Source organism: Sciurus vulgaris, assembly GCF_902686455.1.
Source record: "Sciurus vulgaris genome assembly, chromosome: 1".
NCBI lineage: Eukaryota > Metazoa > Chordata > Mammalia > Rodentia > Sciuridae > Sciurus > Sciurus vulgaris.
In genome coordinates, this window is record NC_136461.1 from 43,974,989 (window position 1) to 43,999,081 (window position 24,093).

Consider the following 24,093-nt stretch of genomic DNA (forward strand, 5'->3'; position numbering starts at 1 on the left):
TGTTCACTTAATGGTGCTTACTCTGTGCCAAGTCCTGTGTGGGGCCACACAGGAGACAGATCACTGATGAGGAGGGCCAGACTCTGTAACAGTCATATTCAACCTTAGTTCAGTATTTTGTAAGAAGTAGGTGCTTTTTCTTGGGAGGCTGAGACAGGAGGACAAGTTCAAAGCCAGCCTCAATAATTTAGAAAGACCCTGTCTCAAAATTAAAACCAAAACAAATAAACCTGTTCTCTATTGATGAGCAATGAAAATGTTGTTTAAGGAAATAAATGTAGAGAACTGGAGATGTAGCTCAGAGGCAGAGTGCTTGTCTAGCATGTGCGAGGTGTGGGTTTGATACCCAGCAGTGGGGAGTAGGGGAGGAGCACGGGCAGGCCACGAGCTCCAGTCACCTTGAGTTCTCTGCCAAGCAGGTGCACTTCAGTAGCACGGGGCCTTCCTTTCAAGGTTCTGTATTTCTAGTCAGGCTGGTGACAGCACAAGAGATTTTTTTTTAGCAACTTGGCAGAAAGAAGCAAGCAAGCTGGAACAATGTGTGTGTGCTCTGGCTTTACCGGGACTACCTCAAGCTGAGTGGCGAGGCCAGCCAGACACCTCGAAGCCTGGCCTCATTTTATCCTTCTGCACTGTTCAGCTTTGCAAGCCTGCGGTCAGTGAGCACTGGGGGGGGGGGGGGGGGGGGGGGGTCAAGCTGGCCCTTCTTCAGACACACACTCCAGAAGCATCCTTCCTTCTCTGAGTAGGAAGATTCTTTCTCAGAAGCTTAGGAGCAGGTATTGCCCTTTCAGCCAAGGACGGGTCCCTGGTTATACCTGTTGTAAGTGCCTTTCTCCGTTCTCATTGGCAGGACTGCTCTCCGACCCATTACTGCTTCCTGATTGTTCTTTTTCATTCAACAAAGCTGTGGCATATGCTAATGTGTCCTGCAGGAGATTGAAACACAAGCAGAAAGAGTTAGGGGCCGTCTTAACACTCCACTGATCTTTAGCACCACCAGCAACAAGAGTGGAGAGTTCCACAATACTCAACTTTAATGCTTTGCTGGGACCAGACTGACCAACCTTCATCACTTCTTCTAGACAAATGATTTGTATGGACTTGCACGAGTGTACACCCATCTGTTGCCTTCTTAGAGAAAATTCTGCCTGTTCTCTTTTTCAGTCCCACCCTCTTATCTGAGATGTGGTTCCTGAGGAATGCTGCACAAAGGGACTTCAAAGCACATAGGAACAAAGAAGGCCCTCACCTGAGCTGAGATGGTTCGCTGGAAGGTTTTTCCAGTTGATGTTTCATTAGAGACGTTACTCTGTGGTGTCCAATAATGTTCCGACATCTAGATGAAAGGTCAAGCGTGCCATCAGAGCCCACAGTTTACATCATTATACAGTAAAGTCTAACCAGCACGGGCTCTGGTCCACCTGGACCTCCAGTCACCTCAGGAGATCAGAGGATTTCTCTCCTCTCTCAAAACCCCAGGAAATACTGCTTCTTTTAGCATCACCCCTGTCTTTTTACCCATGAAGTTAAAACATGTTTAGTAGTTAGTGCCCCCTATTCATAGCTGTTTCCCTCCATTATAGTTGGTTGTGATCACGGTCCAAATAATATTAAGTGGAAAATTCCAGAAATACACAAATCCTAAGTTTGAAATTGTGCACCAGTTTGAGTACCATGATGAGATTGTGAACTGCCCCATACTGTCCTGTTCCACGTGTAAATCATTCCTTATTCCAGCAATATGCCCGTACTATAAGCTACCTGCCTGACACCATGATGCTAAAATGATCTTTGTCACTGACATTATGTTGGAATGCCAATAGTAGCTAGGTTGTGTCACGATGACTACGTCATTCACCTCACTTCACCTCCTCACGCAGGCACTGCGCCATTTCACACCATCACAAGAAGGGTGGGTATGACAGGTATTTTAAGAGAAAGAAACCACATTCATACAACTTTGAGTATATTGTCACAGCTCTATTTTCCCTATTTTATTATTAGTTGTTATTATTAATCTCTTATTGTGCTTAATACATAAACTACACTTTATCACAGGTTTATATGTCTGAGGAAAAACAACACATACAGTGTTGAGTACTACCTGTGTTCAGGTATCCACTCACCCCCCCTGTGGATAAGGGGGCACTACTGTACTGAGACACATTTACTACATATTAAGTAGGTACTGACTGTACAAAGGAATACTTGAAGTCTGAAAATACTCTGAGATCAGTTTACAAATAAGGTTTAGGAGATTCCCCCTGATAAGATGTGCTGTTACTGACCCCTACATGTTTAATTAGAAGAGTTCAGAATCTGATTACCTTCTTCTGGAGCCACTGCACAGCCCAGCTCCAGTGGTGGGAATTTTCCTTAAAATATTCTTTAGCAGCAGGACACCTGGTAATAGAGGAAATTTTTATTAACCAAATATTTTCTTTGAAATTCAGTTAACACCTGTATTAAACTTTCACTCTATTCTGGTCTGGGTAAGCAACACGTGAGGCCAGTGCCCATCCTTTCAACTAACTCCCACCCACTCAGACCTGTTAAAATTCAAAGATGGAAAATAAAAATAAAACCCACAACAGATTTTATATTTAATAAATGACCTCTTCACATATCAAACTGGCCTTAATTTCTGTGCTTTGCATAAGAAGAATGAGATTATGGGGAAAGTTAATTTGAAGGCACTGCCTTGTTGGCCCTGCTGAATTGCAACCTTTTCCATTTTCCTATGCCTGTCTAGAAAGCTGTCCGTCTTCAAAGGCAGTCCTGAAGGAGGGGAAAGAAGAGTTAGGAGTTTTAGTTTTGGAAGATGAAGAGATTTCTGGAGATGGCTGGTGATGATGGTTGTACTGCTACGTGAATGAACTTAATACTACTGAAATGTTGACTTAGAAATGGTTAAGACGGTAAATTTTATGTTATGTGTATTCTTACCACAGTTAAAAAAAAAAAAAAAAAGAAGAACCACCTCTACTTTGAAGCCCATCAGCCTGTGTTCAAGTCTTAGCTCTGTGACTCTAGTCCTGTCACTTAAACTACCATGACAAATGATTACATACCTCATGAGGCTGCTGCAAAGATTAAATAAGATAATGCAGGCAAAGTATTTCACAAAGTGCTTGGGTTCATAAAGGTCAACAGCTATAGGAGTCAAAGTTTTGTCTCTGGAGAGACAAAATTTGAAATTTGGGACCCAGAGCCTAAGAGTTAGTAGTTGGATTATATTAAAGAAGGCGATCTGAGAGAGGTTTATAAACTCTGGCTCTTAAGGTCCCCAAATCTGCCTAGATTCCTCTCTTCTGGTTTAGCTTTCTTTCTTTTTAAAATTCCATTAAGATCTGCTAGTCTTTTAATACTCCTCCATGTTTGTTTTAAGATCATTCCTAGCAAGCATGCCCTGAGTCACACTTTCTAAGATACAATGCAATGACAAGGCAGATGTTTTATTTTTCAGTCATGTCTTACTTGTAAGAGTGTTAAAACACCATTTCATTCTTAAATTCCAAGTTTATACTTACTTTTGAGCGAGAGTTACAAGAAATTTGACACACTGGTAGCAGCGACTACTGTCTACATGATTACTGTGGTGCATCAAAGCTGGAGGAAGAAAAGGGACATTTTAACAATAAAGCACTGAACTGAAAGTGGGTCCAAGTGATAAGTTCTCTTGCTTTAAAAATCTATAAACTGTTCTGACAAGCTGAAAGGGTAAAACTTAACTAAAAGCATGGTGATGCCTGTTTCAATAGCAAATTCAATACCAAATTCTAATGGGTAGAAAGGCTACTTTAATAAAATACATGGGGGGCGGGGGGAGTACATGGTAGTGAGTCTGACTTTCAGAAGGACTGAAATGGAACTATAATTTAAACTAGCTAATTATTCATATTTTCCCATATATCACATTACTGAGTAGTTATGATATAGTTTGATAAATAGAAATTTATGACATTAGTTCTCTTCAACAAAATATTTCCTGTTTTGCATTTTAGATATTTAAAAATAAATAATATGTGTCCCCGCTCTTGATGAGTTTATTGTTTTCTAAGTTTCAGACAGCCGGTGCTGCTCTGACTGCAGCACACTGTTACAAATGTGGGCCTGGAAAGCTGTTGTTATAAAATTTTTTAGCCTGCGTCTCCTTTCTGCAATAAAAGGAGACCCTAAATCTCCTCTTAATATAGTCATGTGTTGCTTAACAACACAGATGTGTTCTGAGAAATGAGTCATTAGGCAATTTTCTTGTGCAAATATCAGAGTGAATGGACGCAAAGATGGCTGCCACATCACTAGGTGACATTATTTTTTGTGATGCCATTTTTACATATGCCATTTTATCCTGCTGACAGAAATGTTAGGTGGTGCATTATTATATAGCAAAATTCAAAGTGACTTTGATTAACTCCAGTGGGAGGGGGATAAGTTTTTTTTTTTTGTAACTCAATTTTCTTTAATAAATTGCTTATTAAAGCTGTTTGCCTTCTGAAAAAAAAAAAAAAAAAAAAAAAACACACTGGACTTCTATGAGTAGACAAATGGAAGCATGGGTATATTCATACCATAAATCAAACCATGACCACACATCAAATTCCTGACAACATGCCAAGTCTGAGGTTTTAGTTTCTTCCTCCCCGACTCTGCTGAGTGGGCAGATTTTTAGCTTCAGAAAGTGATCTTTAGCCACAGTGCTCCTGAGCCTTACCTAACCTGGGAAAAGAGCTGTACCTTAATGACTAAAAGTAGGAGAAAGTTCATGGCAATAAGATCCTGGGGTTTTAATTCTCCCAGCTAGGATGTAGAGCCCACTATCCTGAACCAGACTTGTAACGGGCCAGTCACTCATATGCACCAGGAAGCAGGGTGGGCAGTGCTGCTGGAACAACTGGTTACCTGAACCGCAGACCCTTGTTCATTAAATGGGGTATACTTGCCTAGTAACCCATTTTCTGTCTCAAACACAAATTTGATTCGCTCCACCTGTATGGGATCTTCAATGACCTATGAAAGGGAGGACACAAAGATTGGCAAATGAAAGAAGAAACCTATATAATAGCCACAGTGCCTTCTTCACAGCTCTACTGAAGAGATTTAATTTCTAACATAATAAAACCCAATACTAATAAATATGCATTGCCATATATCTCAAACTTTAAACTGAGATGTATTACTATTAAGCAATATTGAAAGATCCATTCATTTCCTAGCTACATGTTCCTACCAGCTGTATCTAAAATTCTCTGGTTTATAAGAACATGTTTCATGATCCTTAGGATAAGAGGTTTATTCTCTAACTGACTTATCAAAAATGCATTTAAGTTCTGCTATTAGGTTCTAAAAAACTGATGTAGAAGGTTTGGCCCTGTTCCAGAGGGAATCTGTTTCTCACCTCACTGTATTTCTAATTCTTGGCACTGAATTGTGTGCAGTGTAGTGAACTATGTGGGTTTGTTGTTCGTCATCTGAACAATACACAGTCCTATCCTTTCTTTTAAAAATATATATGTATATTTTAGTTGTAGGTGGACATAATACCTTTATTTTATTTCTATGTGGTGCTGAGGATCGACCCCAGGGCCTCAGGCATGCTAGGTGAGCACTCTACCACTGAGTCACAATCCCAGTCCCCACAGTCCTATCCTTGAAAAGCAAAAGTCTTCCAGAATTTGTAAAGGTACCAGAACCAGGAGGAAATAAAGGACCAGAAAGATGGGCTTCTAATAACTGGCATCCATGATGCATTTTCTTATGAAGATGCCAAGACCTGTTAAGCACTGGCAATCTAAATGGAACATTTAGATTCTGTTTATGGCTAGTCTCTCGCATTAGCTTACTTCAATCACCAATCACTATTGATTCTCTTTCCAGAGTACCTCTAGATCTGTCCCTTGCCACCCTTCCACGCTCTGCTCCTTCCTTACTGCAAGTCTTGTTAAGTCACACTCAGATTCTTGACAGACTCCTATATGGTCTTCTAATTCCCAACCCTGCTTTCTCTTCCATCCCTCAAAAGACTGCCAGGGGAATCTTTCCGAAACAAACTGGGTCATGCCACTCTCCTACTTAGAATATTTCCATGGTGCACCATCACCGACAGCAGGCATTGCAACTAAGTGCCTACAGAGTCTGGAAGGATAACTGAAATGAGCAAGTGGGCTGTCTCAGACAGAGTGGTGAGGAAACCGGAGACCACAGGCCTCATCCAGGGCTCCTGGTGACTGTTACACACAGGAAATGGGACTAATGTGGCTAGATTGTCAGACTTTTCGAGATAGGTAGAAATTAAAAAAAATATGAAGAAAACAAGTGCATAGGTAGAAGAACTTGGCCCTAAGACCTAGGTGTACCACCAGTGGCCGACAGGAAGAAACGCACATGCCTTAGGACTGGGAGCAGAAGCCTTTCAGAAACTGTTCTGAGTTTCTTCCCTCAAGTTCTACTCAGTTCCCACGCCCTCCTCCAGTCACACTGTCAAAGAGCTTCTCAGGAGTATGTGTTCAATGGAGAGCCTGGGCTCTGGGCCAGTCACTTGGCTTAGAAGGTACCTCTGCCACAGACCCTTCTGCCAAAGGCAGCCTCAGGCAAATCCCTCTGCCTCTTTAAATCTCAGTTTCCAGTGATACTGTTCTTTGCCGGTTCCAAATGATTTTTCCCCTGCTGTTTTTCACGTTTCTCAAATTGGAAATCCATCTCATAATTGATTATATCTCATCGTTTCCTGGCTCTCTAAATATTTTTAACAATTCATATATCATCAGTGGTGTCCAAGATCTGATGAACTCTAAAGCCAGCAGTTTACCTGCAGGGGTCACCCTGAGGTTTAAACATGGTAACGCCTGTGCTTAGCATGGTAGGTCATATGCTGTAAGGCCTCAATAGGGCTAATCATTACCCTTTACTCCTCTCACCTCTGCACTATAATTTCTTGTGTATTTGCCTGGCTCCCTCACTGAACTGCAAGCTCCCAGAAAGCAGTTTTATGATATAAAAAGAACTCGATAAATGCAGACGAAATGAATGGAAAATAATAAAAGAACTAATTCTTTACAATCATGTGCTGACTTATAAATATCTAAATGCAAGTGAATCACAGAACATGTGACTTACCAATATCTCATGAAGCAGTTGGAATGTATTCTTTAACTCATGGGGTGGAGCAGTTTCTAGTTGGTTCTGAAAGAGTTTTTTTTTTGAAAGCATAAACATTCTAGTACCTTTTCAGTAGAGAGCACACTGGAGTGGCAACGAACATGCAGGACCCGAGCCCTAGTTACACCACTGGCTGACCTGGGCAAGTCAACTTCCCTCAATGGGTCTCAGTTTCCCCAAATGCTAAATCTGGGAACTGAAATAAATGACCTCTTTCCAGCTCAACACTCCACGATAATTTACTGTGAAATTAGGGGGAGAGAGAAGAAATGGAAAGGGGAAAATCTGAAGTCAATAAATAGACTGAAAATTAGGTTGTACATATCCTATTTTGCTTTCTAGAAAATGCTGATATATGTATGAGAGTATGAATGAGAATGCTTTCAGCCAAGTCTTTGAAAAAGTATATAGAAAAATCAGCTTATGTAGTAGAAAAATCTGCTAAGATACACTAAGAAAGCAGGTTAATAAATATTCCATTGTACATTTTAATAAATTTATATATATAGAAAACAAGAAAGGTGTTTGTTTTAATGCCACACTTCCAAGGTGTGTTGTTCTATCTGGCTATCAACAGGGTTACCTGAGGTTGTACCTTAATGAAATGCAGCATCATGAAGGAAAAGTGCTCATTACAGAAGCAGCAGTATACCACCATCTCCATGAGGGCCAGGAGGGAGCCTGTCAGCTCCCGTAGGGCAAACATGACCTGGTGGGAGGACAGGAGGAGTGAGGCTTCTCATACTTCAGTCAACAGCTGAGCACTTGTTCTCTGGCTTTAACTAAGTCCACCCAGACTTAACATCAACATTACCTCAAAGCAGGGTTTCTTGTTAAAGGTCCACGGACAGATTTCAGGGTGTCTGAGCCTGTCTGGCATTTTATACAATATTGTGCAAGTGTGTGTTTTTATCCTGGAGAGTCCCTTTTATTAATTTTAAAAGGTGAGCACCCCTGAATGATTAAAACAATCACTAATGCACTGCTGATGTAATTTTAAAAAGCCAGTGTGCATGCTGTTCATGGATTCAAATACATGTAAACCAGGTTGGGAAGACTGAATCTGCAGGAGGGGAAGCTCTGGGTGGAAAGGAAGGCTTGGGCTGAGAACAGGCCACAGTGTATGCCCAAAAGAGGGCTGGAGCAGCCACTCCCACACTCCGAAGTTTAAGAACATGGGGGAACTGAGACATGGCTCAGCGGTAAGACTGCTTGCCTAATGTGTGGGAGGCCCCCAGTACTAAAAATAACAACAAGCAAAACAAAAAATCAAGTATGGCTCTGAATTTAGTATATCAGGACCAGGATCTTTAAAAGAGTGGGAACAAAACCCTAATAATGAAGTAAGCTTTTAACAGGTGAAGTGTCATTTACCTCCTGCTGGGCCTGATTCCTGGTTGAAGAGAGAACTAATAATAGTCTCTTTTACTATTTATTTATTTTTGTGGTGCTGGGGATGGAACCCAGGGCCTTGCACATGTAGGAAAAGCACTCTCCCATTGAGCTACACCCAACACTGATTTTCTGACAGACGTACAGGAAAGCATCCCTTCTTCTCTTAACAGTCCTCCTCATCATCTGAGTAACATACAGCTGAGCAACAAAAGGATATTTTCTCAAACAGGAGAAAATCATGAACATAGAAAAGGTGAGCACGCACCTCCAGCAGGTAGGGTTTCCCTTCAGACAGGAACAGCAAGGCCTCTACTTCCTTGTGGAGGGGCAGCAGGGGGCTTGAGGGAGCGATGCTAATAGGTGGCCGTTGTTTAAATATGCCAGGAGCTTCAGGGACCAAAAATAAAACACAAAACACACCCTGACTCACTTGGTGTTATTCCACGAAAGACACCCACCGGGTGACAATGTGACTCCTAAGATACACACACTTGACTGCTGACTTCCTCCAGCCTGGTTCCTTTCAGACTAGAGGGGAGAGCTGCTTCCTCCCAAGCATGCTGCAGCTGCAGCCGTGCGCTCCTAGTGATTTCCATGCAAGATGGTCTCTCCAAGAAGTGAAAATATAAATAGTAGATGGAAAAAATGCTCACAGCTGCTCCCAAAGAAAAAGCGCCCAGTACATTTCTGTTCTTCCAACAATTGTACTCATATAATGACCGACCTACGCTGAAGCAGATTCAACACACACTGCAGGGCTACCTCGTTTTCCAGGAAAACTCTGAACTCATGAAATGAGGCAGCTTTGTCTTTTTAGGGGAATAAGTCAGGGTTTAAGAAGCAAACTCTACCTTACAACTCTAAGTGTTCCTTCAATGTCCTATTAGAGAAAGCAAGCAGCTGTCTGTCACAAAGATGCTCTGGCATTTGTATCGTTTCCTGCCTTTACATCTCACTTTCCAGAGGACATTCCAACCCTGCCCTGGGGTTAGAGGCCTGCATCATCCCTGAGTGCTGTCACTAGCTGAGAGACCTTGCGGAAGTTACTAAACCTGCATCTTAGTTTTCCAACTACGTAAGGGTATAATATCCCTCATAGGTTTGCTGTGGGTATTAAACAATAAATATAAAGCACCACATAAAAGCACAGCACACAGACGTCACTGAATACAATTAGCTGCTCTGCTGTATTGTTATTGTTATTGTCATCTCAGCCTAGGAATGGTATAAAAATGTGGCACAACCTTTGTGACTGTGTTGCTGGTGAGTGACCAAATAGGGAATGTTATCAAGTCTACCTTATATTCAAATATGTTTTACTAATCTTACATCTGAGATGCCCTCTCACTCTGTTTTACAAAGTACTTTAACATTTTATTTCTTCAATCTTTATTAACCTGGGGAGTTATGCTTTTAATATTTTATATTGTACTGAGGATCAGAAAGGTCAGGTGGCTTGGTCAAGCTCACAAAGCATGGAGGAGACTCTAAATCATACCTTGGTTATTTTTCCCACAGTATCAGTTGTTATAATTATAGTGAGGAATGAACTCTGAATTACCCTTTAATCCTAGAGTGCTTTAAAAAACAAACATACAAATTCCTTCTATCTCCCAAATGAATGACTGAGTGAGTCACTTTCTTTTGTGACAAGCTAGTAAAATTAGATGAGGTTTAACATGAATTAAAACAAAAATTTAAAGTGCTTGTCATGGTTTGGATGTAAGGTATTCCCCAATAAGCTCGTGTGATAGACAATGCAGGAATGTTCAGTGGTGAAATGATTAGATTATGAAAGCTATGATGTAGTTGGTGGATAATCCATTTCATGGATTAATCATTTCAAAGGACTACTACATTGGGTGGTAACTGTAGACAGGTGGGGTGTGGCTGGAGGAAGTAGGTCACTGGGGCATGTGCTTGGTGTTTATACTTTATTCTTTGTTCCTGCCTCCTTGCTCTCTCTCTGCTTCTTGGCTGCCATGAATTGATAGCTTTCCTCCACCATGCCCTTCCACCATGTTTGCCTCATCTTGGGCCCAGAGCAATGAAGTTGATTGACTATGGAGTCACCTGAACCTTTGAAATCATGAGTCAAAATAAACTTTTCCTCTTGTTAAGTTGTTCTTTTCAGGTATGTTGGTCATAGCTACGAAAAACTAACACAGTGCTCCTCAAATATTAAACAGCCAATTGAAAAACAAGTTAATATCCAGGTAATTGCTAACATCAGTGCACTTCATGCTAGACAGACTGAGCATCTCTTCATGTTCCTGATGTATTAAAGACACTTTAGAGCTCACCAACATTCCTTTGGGAAGAAACATCTGAATGCAAGACAAGCAATGCTATTGTATTGTGAAGATTCCCAAATTCTCGTGCTTGTGCTGAACTCCATCGGCGTATCTGCCATCAGAGGAGATAAAGCACAGGTTAGTGGCCTGCAGGGGAAGGACTTTAGGTTCACGATGTCAGACACAATTATATCTCAATGCTTGTGATAGAAGAGGACAGTGTACAAAGTCACAAGTTTAGCTATCTCAAAGGGTTTCCCCAGACATATTAACTCAGGTTCTAAAACCAATCCATTTATGTGTATAATTTAGGTTCCAAGTGTTCAAGACATGCCAGGTAACTTTTCTGTTCCTCAGGAAAATGGAAAAACCCAAAAGCTGGATGGAGATAGGCCCGGCCCTGCCTCGGCCACTCAACTGTGCTGTTGGAGAGCACGTGTTCCCCATAACAATGTCTGATCTCGAGCTGAAGAAATAGCTCCTTTTGGAGAGCGTTCGCTTAGCATGCGGAAGGACCGCGGTTCGAATCCCAGGCCGCTCAAATGAGAAGGAAAAAAAAAAAAAAAAAAACCCGCAAAACAATGTCTGATCTCTTCATATAATGGCAGAAGTAATGTTCTGTTATATCTACTTTGTGATTGTGAGGACCAAATGAAATATTAAAGATGAAAACGTTTTCAGAACTAAGGTGTTTCAAAAATGTAAAATAATATGAATTATAAATGCAGCCAAACTATACTGAATTGAAATAAATCACCACTATCAATGGAGTCCTTGTGAAGAGCCTGAAGAGAAAAAAGTACATTGTAAAAGCTCACATCTCAATTCCCAGAGCATGCTAAGGTGTCGATACTTGTTTTACTTTATTTTTTTGGTACTGGGTAATGAACCCAGGGGTGCTTAACCACTGAGTCACAATCCCAGCCCTTTTTTATATTTTATTTAGAGACAGGGTCTCACTGAGTTGCGTAGAACCTTGCTGTTGCTGAGGCTGGCTTTGAACTCATGAGCCTTGGAGCTGCTGGGATTACAGGCATGCAGCACTGCACTCGTAGATTTTTTTTTTAAACTATTGAAGAGTAGGAGTATCAGGGTGATCTGACAGGAAGCTGCGAGCAACCTAGGTGGCAAGTCTTTCCCCTCAACATAGAAAGGAAAACTGCCCAGGCAATTCATCACATACAGGGAAAAGGCTCTGGCTATGAAATCCCAGAGCTGAGTCTGAATGCTTGCTTGACTGACACATTAGCTTTGTGACTTGGAACAAGCTACTTAATATCTCTGTGCTTTACTTTTGCTTGAGAATGGGGAAGAAATCACCCATTTCAATGAACCCTGATTATCAAAAGTGTCCACCACAAGGTAGCCTGCTGTGTCTGCTAAGTAGTAAGCACTCTGTAATTACACAATCACTGCATGCTAGCTTTTTATGTATTTTAAATCTATCAAACAAAAGAAATATAATGTATAGGAAGACATACCATTATAGGAATTTCAAATAGGTAAGTCATTTTTGGATATATCCAAACGTATTATTATAAAACAACTTCCTTTTCTTTGGACTAAGAGTACTGTCTGCAACATCATTTAGTTTATAATAGTTCAACTTCACATTTGAATTCCAACCACCACCGGAAATATTCATAGGCCCAGAGAGGAAGGAGAGGACCGCTCAAACCACCTATTCTTTGATGTCTCTTCAACTGTCCCTTCTCTCTGTCAGCATCCAGATTTCTCTCCTATGACACACTGTGATTGATACTCCAGTAAGTCACTTCCATGGGCTATTTTCAGATTGAATTCTATGATGAAGTAAGTCACTACCTCCAAAGAATTTTAAAGTTTACATAGTACTAGTACCCAGACCCTTTATGTAATTAAAAATATTTATCATTTTCAAAGAGAAATAAAGTGAAACTCATGGCCATTCCACTGGTAACACGAAACAGACAGTACCTGGTTGTTCTGCCGATTGGCCCCAAGGAGGAAGCTGATCATGTGTCGTAGCGCTGAGTGCCTTAGGAGAAGATCTCCAGCCCTGATACCTTGCTGTTTGAGACATTGAGAATAACAAATTACACAGTTTATTGAGACGTTTAAAGAAATCAATTTGTGTGTGTGTGTGTGCACAAGGGATTGGAACCTAGGGGTGCTCTACCACTGAGCTACCTCCCTGGCCCCAAACTTTATTTTGCGGTAGGGTTTTTCTAAATTGCCGAGGTTGACCTTAAACTTGCAATCCTCTTGCCTCAGTCTCTAAAATTGCTGGATTACACAAATGTGCTACCATGCAGGCTGGTTGATGTATTTTACATACAGCAAGTACTTGTTAAAATCTAACTTAAAAAACTCTTGAGCTTCACATGGCTTCACAGTGGCCACTGAACACAGAAGTAACCACTGGTTTTAATGAGGGCTTCCACTGTTATCAGTGATTAACTATACCTACCTAGACAGTTATGATCTTACAGAAAGTAATCTAGTTTTTTAAATTTTAAAGAAGAAACACTCATAAAACTGTATTGCATAGAAGGTATAATGCACTCTAAAATTTTCCATGTATAAAACCTCTTTCAATTTTAACTTGGCTGTATTAGAAAAAAATTCATTTACCTTTTGTACAAAAGTGTTGAATAGGAAAAAGTACTGAGCACAGTTTTTACAATTTTCTGGAACATCCTTATCCAAAAGAGCAAGTAGTACTTCCAGTAACTGATGAAGGCTTTTAAACTGGTTAGAGGAAAGAGGAAATTACATAAAGAAAAAGAATGTAAGACAGATGTAACAGGATTAATCTGAAGTAAACCATCATAAGAACAAAAGGAAACTGATACACTCCAGTCTCAGATTCAGATGGATTTATGCTTTGGAGAGCAAAAAACAGAATCATCAGTTTTACCTTCCAGGAAAAGACCGCTACTATAGCAAAAATTAAAGGAAAGCTAGTCTTGTTTCCTAGATTCAGAGTGAAGAGCGTGATTCTACTACCTAACAGTCGCATTTTCTCCAGAGTCAATTCCTCCATCTCTTAAAAAGGTTGGTAGAGTATTCAGGGGAGATGTACTTCTGATTCCCTCCCTCCATATGCTGCTTCTTCACATAGTCACAGATGCAAAGAATAAAAACACAGACACAGGCAGAGGGGCTAGAAACCAAGCCGATGGAGCGAATGGAGAGAACAGCCTGACAGGATGACAACGGCAATACCAACTCAACTGGGAACTTACTTGAAAGCCCGCTGACGCCTCATGGAAAGCTTTGAAAAACATTTTATTTGTTTAGAAACTATTTTGGTTATGACATTGCTTCTTCTTTCCCTCCCACCCCAACTATTTCTGGACAAGTTCCTAGAAATTCATCTGTGATCTGACCTTTAAGACCAGGCTAACTACTCTTATTCATTCAATCCTTTGAAGGTGGTGTTCATAAACTTCTGAAATACTCCCATCCATCCTGTCACACCCATTATAAATACAATAAAATTGAGCATTTATACAGCACTTCATTTTCAAAGTACTTTTCAATATAGTGGGTGGCAAGAGGCATCATTTCCATTATGGGGGAAAAACAGACATTAGAATACATCAGCTGGGTATCAAACAGAATTGACTTTGGCAAATGGCTTCCATGCTTTCGGCCTCCCTTGCCTTCCCTTCCTACACACTGCTGTTCTGCCCTTAGAGATTGGTGGGGTGCCACAGCCTGACCCCATGTGCACAGAGACTGCACTAATTCTACCTTTTTCCTTTGTTTGGGTTGGTATAGGGGAGGAAGACAGTGAGATGTATATGAGGATTCTTGTGTAAGGGATTCTTGATGTATATTAAAAAACTTCCCGGGGTTATCTGAGAACAATGGTATTCGAGCTGCCCAAAGCAGCTAACAATGAGCTATTTTAGATAATCTACATCTAGGTAAGGTTTTGTTTGAAGACCAGTTCTGTTGTGTAAGTTGATGGTAAACCACTGCCTTAGAGTAGACCCCAACTTCTTAATGATTCCTGGAATTGAGGGACAGCCTTCTAGGACCCTCCAAAAGGGCACATTTGACTTCCTGTTCATCTGGACTGAGCAAGACTCTTGGGCTGTCTGTTCTAACAGAGTATCCTGGGTCAAGCAATGCTGAGGGAACTAAGTGCTTAGGTGCTAAGTACCATATGTGGATCAAAATCTTCCTTAAAGAACTTGCTTAAGATTGCAAAGCAAAACCTACATTTGAATTTGAAGCAGCAATTCCTAGAATTTGTTATTTAGTTCATTGAGAAACACTGCCTATAGCCAATGTTTGTTAGGGAGCCAATTTGTTCTAAAAATAACATTTTTCAAAGTTTTCCATGGAGTGCCAGCTGTTTGAAACAGCAAACTTGGGAAGTAACTGCTGTATTTGATAGGACTTAATAACAGATTGAATAATCAGATTTATAATGTATACCATTTATTTCTCCAAGACTTAAAATCTTTGGGGGCAGAGGATAGGAATAAACACTGTAGTTTGTTATAGCACATGTGTTTGTGGAATTGTGAATCAGAAAATAGGGTTAGAAAGAAGAAAAAATTCAGAGGAACAGAAACAAAGCTTAGGGATAACAGAGACCCACGAAGGAACTATTTTGGTCAGTGCCCTTGGATAAATGGCACTACTTGGTTTGGTTACCAACTGCAGGTTTAGATTAGGAAAGTAGTTTGTGAGAAAGAAAAAAGGCCAGGGGTGGCTCAAAATGCCTAGACTAGTGTCTAGACTCAGGTAAGTACTTCAGAGAGGTCTAACACAAAGTCTTGACAGGACTCTGAAGAGGTGTGTTCCAGAGAGAAAATCCTGAAGCAGACCAAAGTGGACCTGAATCCCTAGCCTATCCTGGTTTCTGGAACATGAGGAAAGGACAGAATGCCTTCTACCCTGGCATGTTATCAGAAAAGTCAGTTCATAGAAGGTGCGTTTCACATGACAAAATGACCAGACTCCAATCCCAGGCTTTCTTTCTTATGTGCAGTTGAGAACACTTGGTAAAAACGGAATGTATAAATAAAATGTTTAAGAAGAGACTGACCTTATCCTGATAAAACAAGGCACTGTCTAAGGTTTTCTCCAGAATGGTGGCCACAGCAACTCGTACTTCTCTCACGCTGCACTCCAACAAGAAAATCCTCAAATAAAGAGAAATGTGATGTGAAAAATAGGATACAACTTTGTAACCCCAACCTGTCCAAACATGGCTCCCACCTAACAGCCATAAGCACAGTTACTTGGAAGTGCTAGTTCAGGTCTCTGCAGAGCCTCAGCACACACTCATGGGAAGTGGGGCTTCCTGAGGTCACTTGTTTCTTGGACTCTTAATGCTATGTGGAGCCAGAGAGACAAAGACTGTTCAAAATTCACTGATTGTAAGTGGCAACTATAAAAATTTTTCAAAGATAACAAGTACTCCAGTAATATTTAGCTCTAGGGGCTCGAGCAGATTCAGGTCTCACTCCTCTGGAGAGCAGAGCGTAGAGCACTAGACACTTCCTACCGAGGCACAGGAGGAGACACCAAGAGAATACAAACCCATCCAGAATGTGGGGCATCTTACAGGCAAATGGTCAATCTCCTTCCAAAATAAATGGGAAGACAAAGAAAGAGGTGGTGGGACAAAGGAAGTGTTGAAGATTAAGTCTTAAGAGACGTATAAATCAAAGGCAATGTGCAGACCCCAGCGGCATCTGGACTTGAATGAACCTTATGGTAAAATAAAATAATATTCCTGAGATAGCGGGAGATATCTGAATGTAGACAGAGTGTAAAATGACAAATTATTAATTTTGTTTGGTGTGATTAAGTGTGTGTGTTTTTTTCAAAAACTTTACCTGAGAGACGTGTTGAAAAACTCTGTGAATGATATGACTGAAATTTACTTTAAATTGGGGGTGGGATGGGGAAGCATGTGCTGGCAAAATGGTGACAACCCAAGAATACATGAGAATATTTGTTATCCCATCAATTTCTGTATATGTTTAAAAATTTCTAAAATAAAAAAGTTTTTAGAAGATATAAATCATCCTTCATGTTAGTAGTCTTATTTTCTTTAGATCGATTTGTAAGCAACTTTTAGTATTAATTTTTATAATTATAACCACATTTACAAAACTGCCTAAAAAAAGGACTTTAGAAATGTTGATCTAAAAGATAAGACCTTCTTCATATTTACTAATAAACTAAGTTACAAAATATGAAATCTTTTGAGGGTCAGCATGACACTGCAATTGTAATTTTCCACACCATGAAACTATTTCATGCACAAAATTATCTTCAGTCTATGTGTATTAGGTATATATAAAAAACAAGTGAACTCATATTTGGATTGGGTCCCCCTTCCTCAAGATACTCATTATGTGTAAGAAACTATTAACAACAATAACAACAAAATCTGAAAATGCTTCTGGATAAGGATTACTTGACCTGTAAAGTATACATTTATTTTTTATTGTAACAATGACAACCTAAGACATCTTACAGGTTCTAAAGAAATAAATAATTTATTACTTTTGACATATGAACTCACAGCAATTGATAGTGATAAATAATTAGTCCTTACAAAAAACTAGGTAATTCACTGGATTTCTGACCATCTGGAATATTAAGAACTAACATATATTACCAAAGGAAAATGGAAGGTCCTAGGAGTTATTCAAAAGCAAGCCTGCCTTGATTATAATGGAATGAATGAAATACCTGTTATGTCCATCCCAAATGGATCATCATTCTATGACATTCTTTTTATTTCTTTTTTTTTGGTGTTAAATATTTTTAAATTTTTTTTCATTTTTACACACTGCATTTTGATTCATTGTACACAAATGGGGTACATCTTTTCGTTTTTATGGTTGTCCACAATGTAGATTCTAATGCCTAGCACAATGCTCAGGGGTCCCATTAGGAAGCTATTTTGGCAATGAAATGGAAAAATGTGTAAAAGGTTATCTGTACTGCAAATTCTAAAGGGACAGGCACATAACACTTCAAAGATGTGTTTCTGAGGTCATTGTGAGCTACACGACTACACGCATGCATGAACAATTATTTCAGGGCTTTTTATATGTCAGGCTCTTTGTGTACAGTAAGGAACCAAATAAGACTTAGCTTCTGCCTTCAAGAAGCCCAAGGTTAGTGGGGAGAGAGGCAAAACCACAGGGAGAAGACTGACAGCAAAAAACCTACTTTGGGTGATCAGAAACAGCTGCTTAGAGTGTCAGTTCAGCTGTTCTGAAGGAGAAGGCAAAGAAGAGAGGGAGTAATGTTTCAGAAAGAACAAGGTCCAAGTGTGTGTGTGCGTGTGTGTGTAGGATGGGACTGGACATGACCTCAGTACATTCAATGAACCAATAAGCCAGGATGGCTAAATCCTGATGAGCAGGGAGGAAGAAGAGGAACAAGGCAAGCTTGGAAGGACAAAGACTAGATCAAGTAGGGCCCTTGTGGGATACATAAAGATTTTGGATTTTATTATAGTGCAATGGAAATCTACTGAAGAATTTTGAAGCAGAAAAATAATATGCTCTAATTTGTTTCAAATTAGATTTGTTTCTAATTTCTTATAATCTAATTTATTTTAAAAAGTTTACTTTTGTTGCTGAATGAAGATAGTTCAAACAGAAGAGAAGCAGAGAGACCAAATAGGTTAATGAATGTCTGGAGCTCAGACATGGAGATATGGGATTAGAAGGTCCATTTAGGCATGAGGATGTAGCTCAGTGTTATAAGCACATGTCTAGCATGCACAAGAAAGACCTTGAGTTTGATCCCTAGTATTGCAAACAAAACAAAATAAAACATTCTTATTAGGTCTCTAACTTATCAGACCAATTGCCTAGTGGGAAGGGACATAAATTTCTAAAATCTCCATTGTGTGTTTATGTTAAATGGAGACATACCAGAGCTTAGCTATATAATGACAGAGTGACCCAATGGAAAATTCTAAAAGATAAAGATGCAGGAATGAGACCTGATCATTAAATGGTCAACTTCCTTGAAAAGACCTGCCCTTGTAAAGAGATTTGTTTTGAGAGAAGAGATGCTTCTTTTACAACAGGAGGAAAGCTGAGGATAGGAACGGACTCTGGCAGGTATGGGAAACTTGTCACTAGTGCTCATTTGTTAATCTCTACTTTCTTAATGACATCTGAGGCTAGGTCACTAGCTAGACGTAAAGTGAGCTGACAGATGTCTGATGCAGAGGGAAGAAGGGTCCACTGGGGGTAAAGAGGACAGGACATTATCTCATCAACAGTGAAGGTGCTATTGGGCCCCCTTATGAATGCTGAATTTCTGTAAGTTAAAATAAGTGCATCGAGAAGATAAGAGAAGCTGACCTGAGTGGCAGAACATCTTGTGTTTTTATTAGAAAAGGTAAATTACTTCTTTTTAAAATCACAGGCACAAAGGCAAATGTACTTTTACAGGTAATGTACTATGGGTAAAATTCTGAGAAATAACTTTGTAGCCATAATCCAAACCCAGTTGAACACTAACTGGACTGTGTAGTAAGCTCAGATTGATGATCTATTTACTTGTCACTGGACTGTGAGTCCCTGGGGGCCTTGCACTCCTCCCCTGAGCAGGGCTTGGGATCTGCTTCACTGGGAGCACATGGTGGGCCATCTGCCTCAGGCTCTCCTTGCTGTCACTGAACATGTGCCCAAGTCTAGTCCAACAGGGGTGATTTTGGAGTGGTCTGAATGATTTCCTCATTGTTTCAGTAAAGAGTTTAAATGAACCCCAAACAAAATAATTTTAGGTTGAAACACAAAGAGTTACAGGAAACTTCACTTCTTAATCACAGAGACATGAATTTTTTTAAATTAAAAGAGCCCGACACTTACTTTATCAATTCTCGTCCTTCAGAACTAATAAAATATTCAACAAGCCACTGACAAGCATCAAAACTTTTTGAAAGTAAAGCTTCAATAGTAGCAATCCATTCTTCAGTGTCAACCCTTTAAAAAGAGCAAGGGGTGCTATTAGGCCCCAGCAAATAACCCCAAAGAATACCGCTCCAACCCACCTACCTACCTACCTACCTACCTACCTACCTACCTACCAACCAACCAAGGGTGGATGGGGTGAAAGGGTAAGTTAAATATTCAGTGACTACCCACCAACATGGCTCAATACACCCCAGGAGCCAGTCGTGTGACACCGCCTCTCCTCCATGTTGCAAAAACAAGTGAAGATGCTTAAATCTCAGACTTTAGTTTTTCTCTTCTGTATCTTCATTAAACAAGATTAACCAGAAAAAAAAGGACATACAGCACTATTTGACACAACTAAATTTCATTTAAAAAAATGCCTATTTTCAGAATAGCTTAAATTGGTATTTTTATACTTTATTGTTACAGATATCAATATCCTACTTTTTAAAATAAAAATATTGGGCGAAAGCCAGGTATGGTGGTGCATGCCTGTAATCCCAGTGGCTTGGAAGGCTGAGGCAGGAGGATTGTGAGTTCAAAGCCAGCCTAAGCAACATAAAGAGACCCTGTCTTAAAATAAAAAATATAAAGGGCTTGGGGATGTGACTCAGTAGTTAAGTGCCCCTGGGTTCAACCCCCAGTACCAAAACAAAAACAATAAACAAAAAGCTGAAAAAGATGACAGGACTATACTACCTGTGACCTCACACCACTTTACTAAGTTCCCCAATATCCCATAACAGTAAATATAAACAGAGTGGAAATTCAGTGTGCCATGTATAGATACCATGAACAATTTCACAAATACAAGTAATGAAATAAATTTCCCCAAGTGATCCTATGCAGGCATTAAAAGAAAGGAGTATGTTCTTTCTTTTCTTTTTTTCAATAAAAAACGAGGACTGAATATACCTTTGGTTATTACAAGTAAAAACGAAGCTGCAAAATCTTTCTCCAAACTTCCCCATCCTTGGAGAAGTTCACTGTGCTACTGAGAGACAGGAAAGATGGAGAACTCAATGGTCTTCTGGCTCTTCGTTTGTCTCCCCTTACTCTAGCTACACCCCGCAAACCATTGCTCAACTCTTCACCCTCACTCCTTTATTCATAGGGCAACAACTTACCCAGAACACCACTCCAGGCGCTGGAGATAAGAGCCAGTGATGAGTAAGATGCAAGTGATCTCTAGAGTTCCCCAGGCATCACTTTGAACACGCAGCCCAGGTGAGAACCCCTCCTCCACCTCATGTTGAATGAGCCCCGCTCCCTACTCTGGCACATAATGGGTGCCAATCCACATGTTGTCTCAGCTCAGTGAGCCCCTCTCATATACTAGTGAAAGACAACAAACTACTCATTCACAATTCCTTAGCCAGGTCTTGTCTGTTACTCAGGTTCTTTTTTTCGGCCTAGAATGATCCCTCTGTGTTTATCTATTTTTGCCTTTCAAAATTCTCTGAGAACATCAACCAATGTCTGTATAGACTAATTTCCATGTCTGGATACGATTTTGCCCAATTTCCAGAGGAGTACTGAGTTTATGCCTTGCATCAGTTATTTCTTTTTTGTTTCTTATCTATCCTTCCCATTAGATTAAAACTTTCTTATAGAGACCCTGTTAGCTGCCACCATAATATTTTGAAAAGCTGAATGTGTAAACTTGACTTGACTTGAATTAACCAGTGCCTTCTGTCACAACGAACTTTCAAAACCCCACTCTTACCTGAGTTTTTTCTTTGTCCGTAGGTAAGTTTGGAAAAGGAACTGAATGGCAAGCTGCAAGCTCACCTTTGCCATGCAAGGATAATATGGATGCTTTAATTTAGTCTAAGAGAAAGGGAGGAAAAAGAGAGGCTATTTTTGACAGGAGTTTTATAGATGATTACACATTACTATGACACACATGGTAAGATTAAATAAGAAAAATTTATTCAGTTCATGGTAGAAAATATTTCATTTAAATTTCAAAAAGGTTAAGAAAAGAGATCCTCCTCATTTTTTTAAATTAAGTCCTCTCAAAGCAGACTTTGGACCATAAGATGTTAAATAATCAAAAGACTTGGAGTATTTTCCTTTTTTGGCAAATTGTAATAATGATAACTTAAGAAAATGAAGAACTGGCAATATATGATTACAAATTAGGAAAAAAACCCAATCTTTATGAAGTCCAGGATCCACTGTTATGACAAGACTTCAGAGCTTCTTTTAGATTCTTTACAAAAATCTAAACAAGGATACTTAAAAAATCCAGTATGTGGACACCCACTTGCAATCTTCATTATACACTCCCAATACCACCTTCATTTTAATATCACCCAATAAGTTGAGACATTACATGAAGAACTTTGTGCATCTAACCTGAATGCTAATAACTGAGAGTAAGGATGTCACTGAATGCTTTAGCTAAAATGTGACTGCCATCCTTTCTTATTTCTTTAGTAATAATACAAATGGCTACTTACAGCATTCAGTGAGGCTAATGACAACACAAAACTGAAGTAATCACTACTGTACACATCTCTATTCTTCATAAACTTCAGATTTTCATCTCTCACCATCTGCAAAAAAATTAGTAATTACTTCTAAGAAACAGAGTAAAGTATTAAATGGAGGATATTTCTAGTAAAATGTTTAGGTAAAAGGGGTTTGTACAAAATGAATTATAATTTCCTTTTCTCAAGCTCTGCATTTTGAAGAAAAAAAGAAAGAAAAACTTTTTTGTTTCAGATACAAAATGGTGTAAAGGGTTAACTATCATTACCAAACACTTCTGGGAAGTTGAGGAAAACCAGCATATGAAGGACAAGTGAATTCTACCCTGAAATTCTGGGTAAGAAGGGACAAACAGAGCTCTCCCAAGACCAAGCAGTTCTGTGCTTCCCTGTCAGATGGCTCACTTCTACCTCAGGGAAAACTTGATAGTATTCTTAAATTCTCCAGTTCTGGCTATTTAGCCTTTGGTTATCTATCAATCAATCATCCATCCATCCATCCATCCATCCAATCCTGTTTTATCCTTAGACTGTTCGCATGGTTCTTACCTGGTATATTCGAGCAGGCATTTTCTCCACAAATAGTCCTTTCTTCTCGCCTTTCTTGACCAACTTGGTTAGAATGGAGAGGCGGTCATTGTTAGGCCTATGGGGCCGTGGTGACGACTGAGGTGAAATCTCTGGTGAAGATGGAGCTGACCTGAGAGATGGAATGGTTATAGTTTTAGCAGTTACTAAAACTTGCTAAACTCAAACAGGGCACTAGATTTGATTGGCAAAAAAAAAAAAAAGAAAGAAAGAAAGAAAAGAATCTTGGGTTGGGTATGTAGTTCAGTGGTAGAACGCTTGCTTAGCATGCAGGAAACCTGAGGTTCCATTCCCAGCACCACAAAAAAAGGACAAAGAACAAGTTTTAATTCTGGAATGAAATAACTTATATGCACGTTTATAAATATAAATACCAAAATAACTTCCTGCTAAGGAAATAATAAGGTCCAGAAAGCAGTGAGAAAGAAAAGGGATAATTTATTTTTAAGAACATTTAAAAAAAATTTCTCTCTAGCTTAGCTACTTATCTTCAAATTCTAAATAATATATTATCAATGATCATAGTATCACCTACTGAAATCACAGTAGATTTCTCATATGAAAGAGAAACTTACAGAGAGAGATCCTCAGCCTCCTGTCTTACAACGCTGACTCGACTTTTCTTTGGCAATACTGGGGAGTTTTGATCAGATACTCTTTGGTAGAAGAGCATATAGGCATTCCAGTATCTTCGACGTACATCAGTATATGGATTTGCTATTTTATAACAAGACATTAAGAAAATTTTTGTAAATAAAGTTTTCCTTGTCTTAACAATCTAAAGCAAAGAACCCATAAATCCAATAAGTAACCACTTACTACATTTGTCAAATGCAAAGTATAAGTAAAGTGGGTTTTGGGAAGATACTGTTTAGAATGCAAGTCAGGATACTTCAGTTCTTATATTACAACAGTAGTTCAAAGGGAGGGGAAACTTGGGGTGGGAAGTAAGGGATATGTATTGCAATGGAAATGAGGGAAGACGGCTAATACCCCAGTGAAGACTAAATTTAAGCCAAAGGCGAGCAGAATTTAGAAATACCTTCTGTGATAGGATGGGATCATAATTGCCTTCTCTTATACATTTCTGTAAAGATGGCCAAATTTAGGTCAATTTTTGGAAATGCTACTAAGTGCAGCCCTTGAAGGCTGCCAGCACTAGATGTGTGATTACCATGGAGTGGCAGTGAAACCTAACACAGTGGATCTAATACATGT

The 24,093-nt window shown here is 39.6% G+C and overlaps 1 protein-coding gene across 4 annotated transcripts in view; it reads right to left on the reverse strand.

Moving 5' to 3' along the window:
• USP24 (ubiquitin specific peptidase 24) overlaps positions 1 to 24,093 on the reverse strand; it is a 136,122-nt gene that overhangs the window by 4,321 nt on the left and 107,708 nt on the right. For 3 of the 4 annotated variants that reach the window (XM_079105565.1, XM_079105566.1, XM_079105564.1), the window contains 17 exons: positions 23,451 to 23,592; positions 22,837 to 22,987; positions 22,258 to 22,353; positions 21,519 to 21,622; positions 19,706 to 19,819; positions 15,898 to 15,994; positions 13,464 to 13,580; positions 12,807 to 12,899; positions 10,860 to 10,962; positions 8,822 to 8,943; positions 7,757 to 7,870; positions 7,120 to 7,185; positions 4,947 to 5,013; positions 3,534 to 3,612; positions 2,331 to 2,406; positions 1,253 to 1,339; positions 819 to 929 (listed from right to left, as the gene is read on the reverse strand). In XM_079105565.1, the coding sequence (XP_078961691.1) occupies positions 819 to 929; positions 1,253 to 1,339; positions 2,331 to 2,406; positions 3,534 to 3,612; positions 4,947 to 5,013; positions 7,120 to 7,185; positions 7,757 to 7,870; positions 8,822 to 8,943; positions 10,860 to 10,962; positions 12,807 to 12,899; positions 13,464 to 13,580; positions 15,898 to 15,994; positions 19,706 to 19,819; positions 21,519 to 21,622; positions 22,258 to 22,353; positions 22,837 to 22,987; positions 23,451 to 23,592 (1,739 nt within the window). The remainder of the gene's footprint in view (positions 1 to 818; positions 930 to 1,252; positions 1,340 to 2,330; positions 2,407 to 3,533; positions 3,613 to 4,946; positions 5,014 to 7,119; positions 7,186 to 7,756; positions 7,871 to 8,821; positions 8,944 to 10,859; positions 10,963 to 12,806; positions 12,900 to 13,463; positions 13,581 to 15,897; positions 15,995 to 19,705; positions 19,820 to 21,518; positions 21,623 to 22,257; positions 22,354 to 22,836; positions 22,988 to 23,450; positions 23,593 to 24,093) is intronic. The other variant, XM_079105567.1, reaches the window with a different exon arrangement.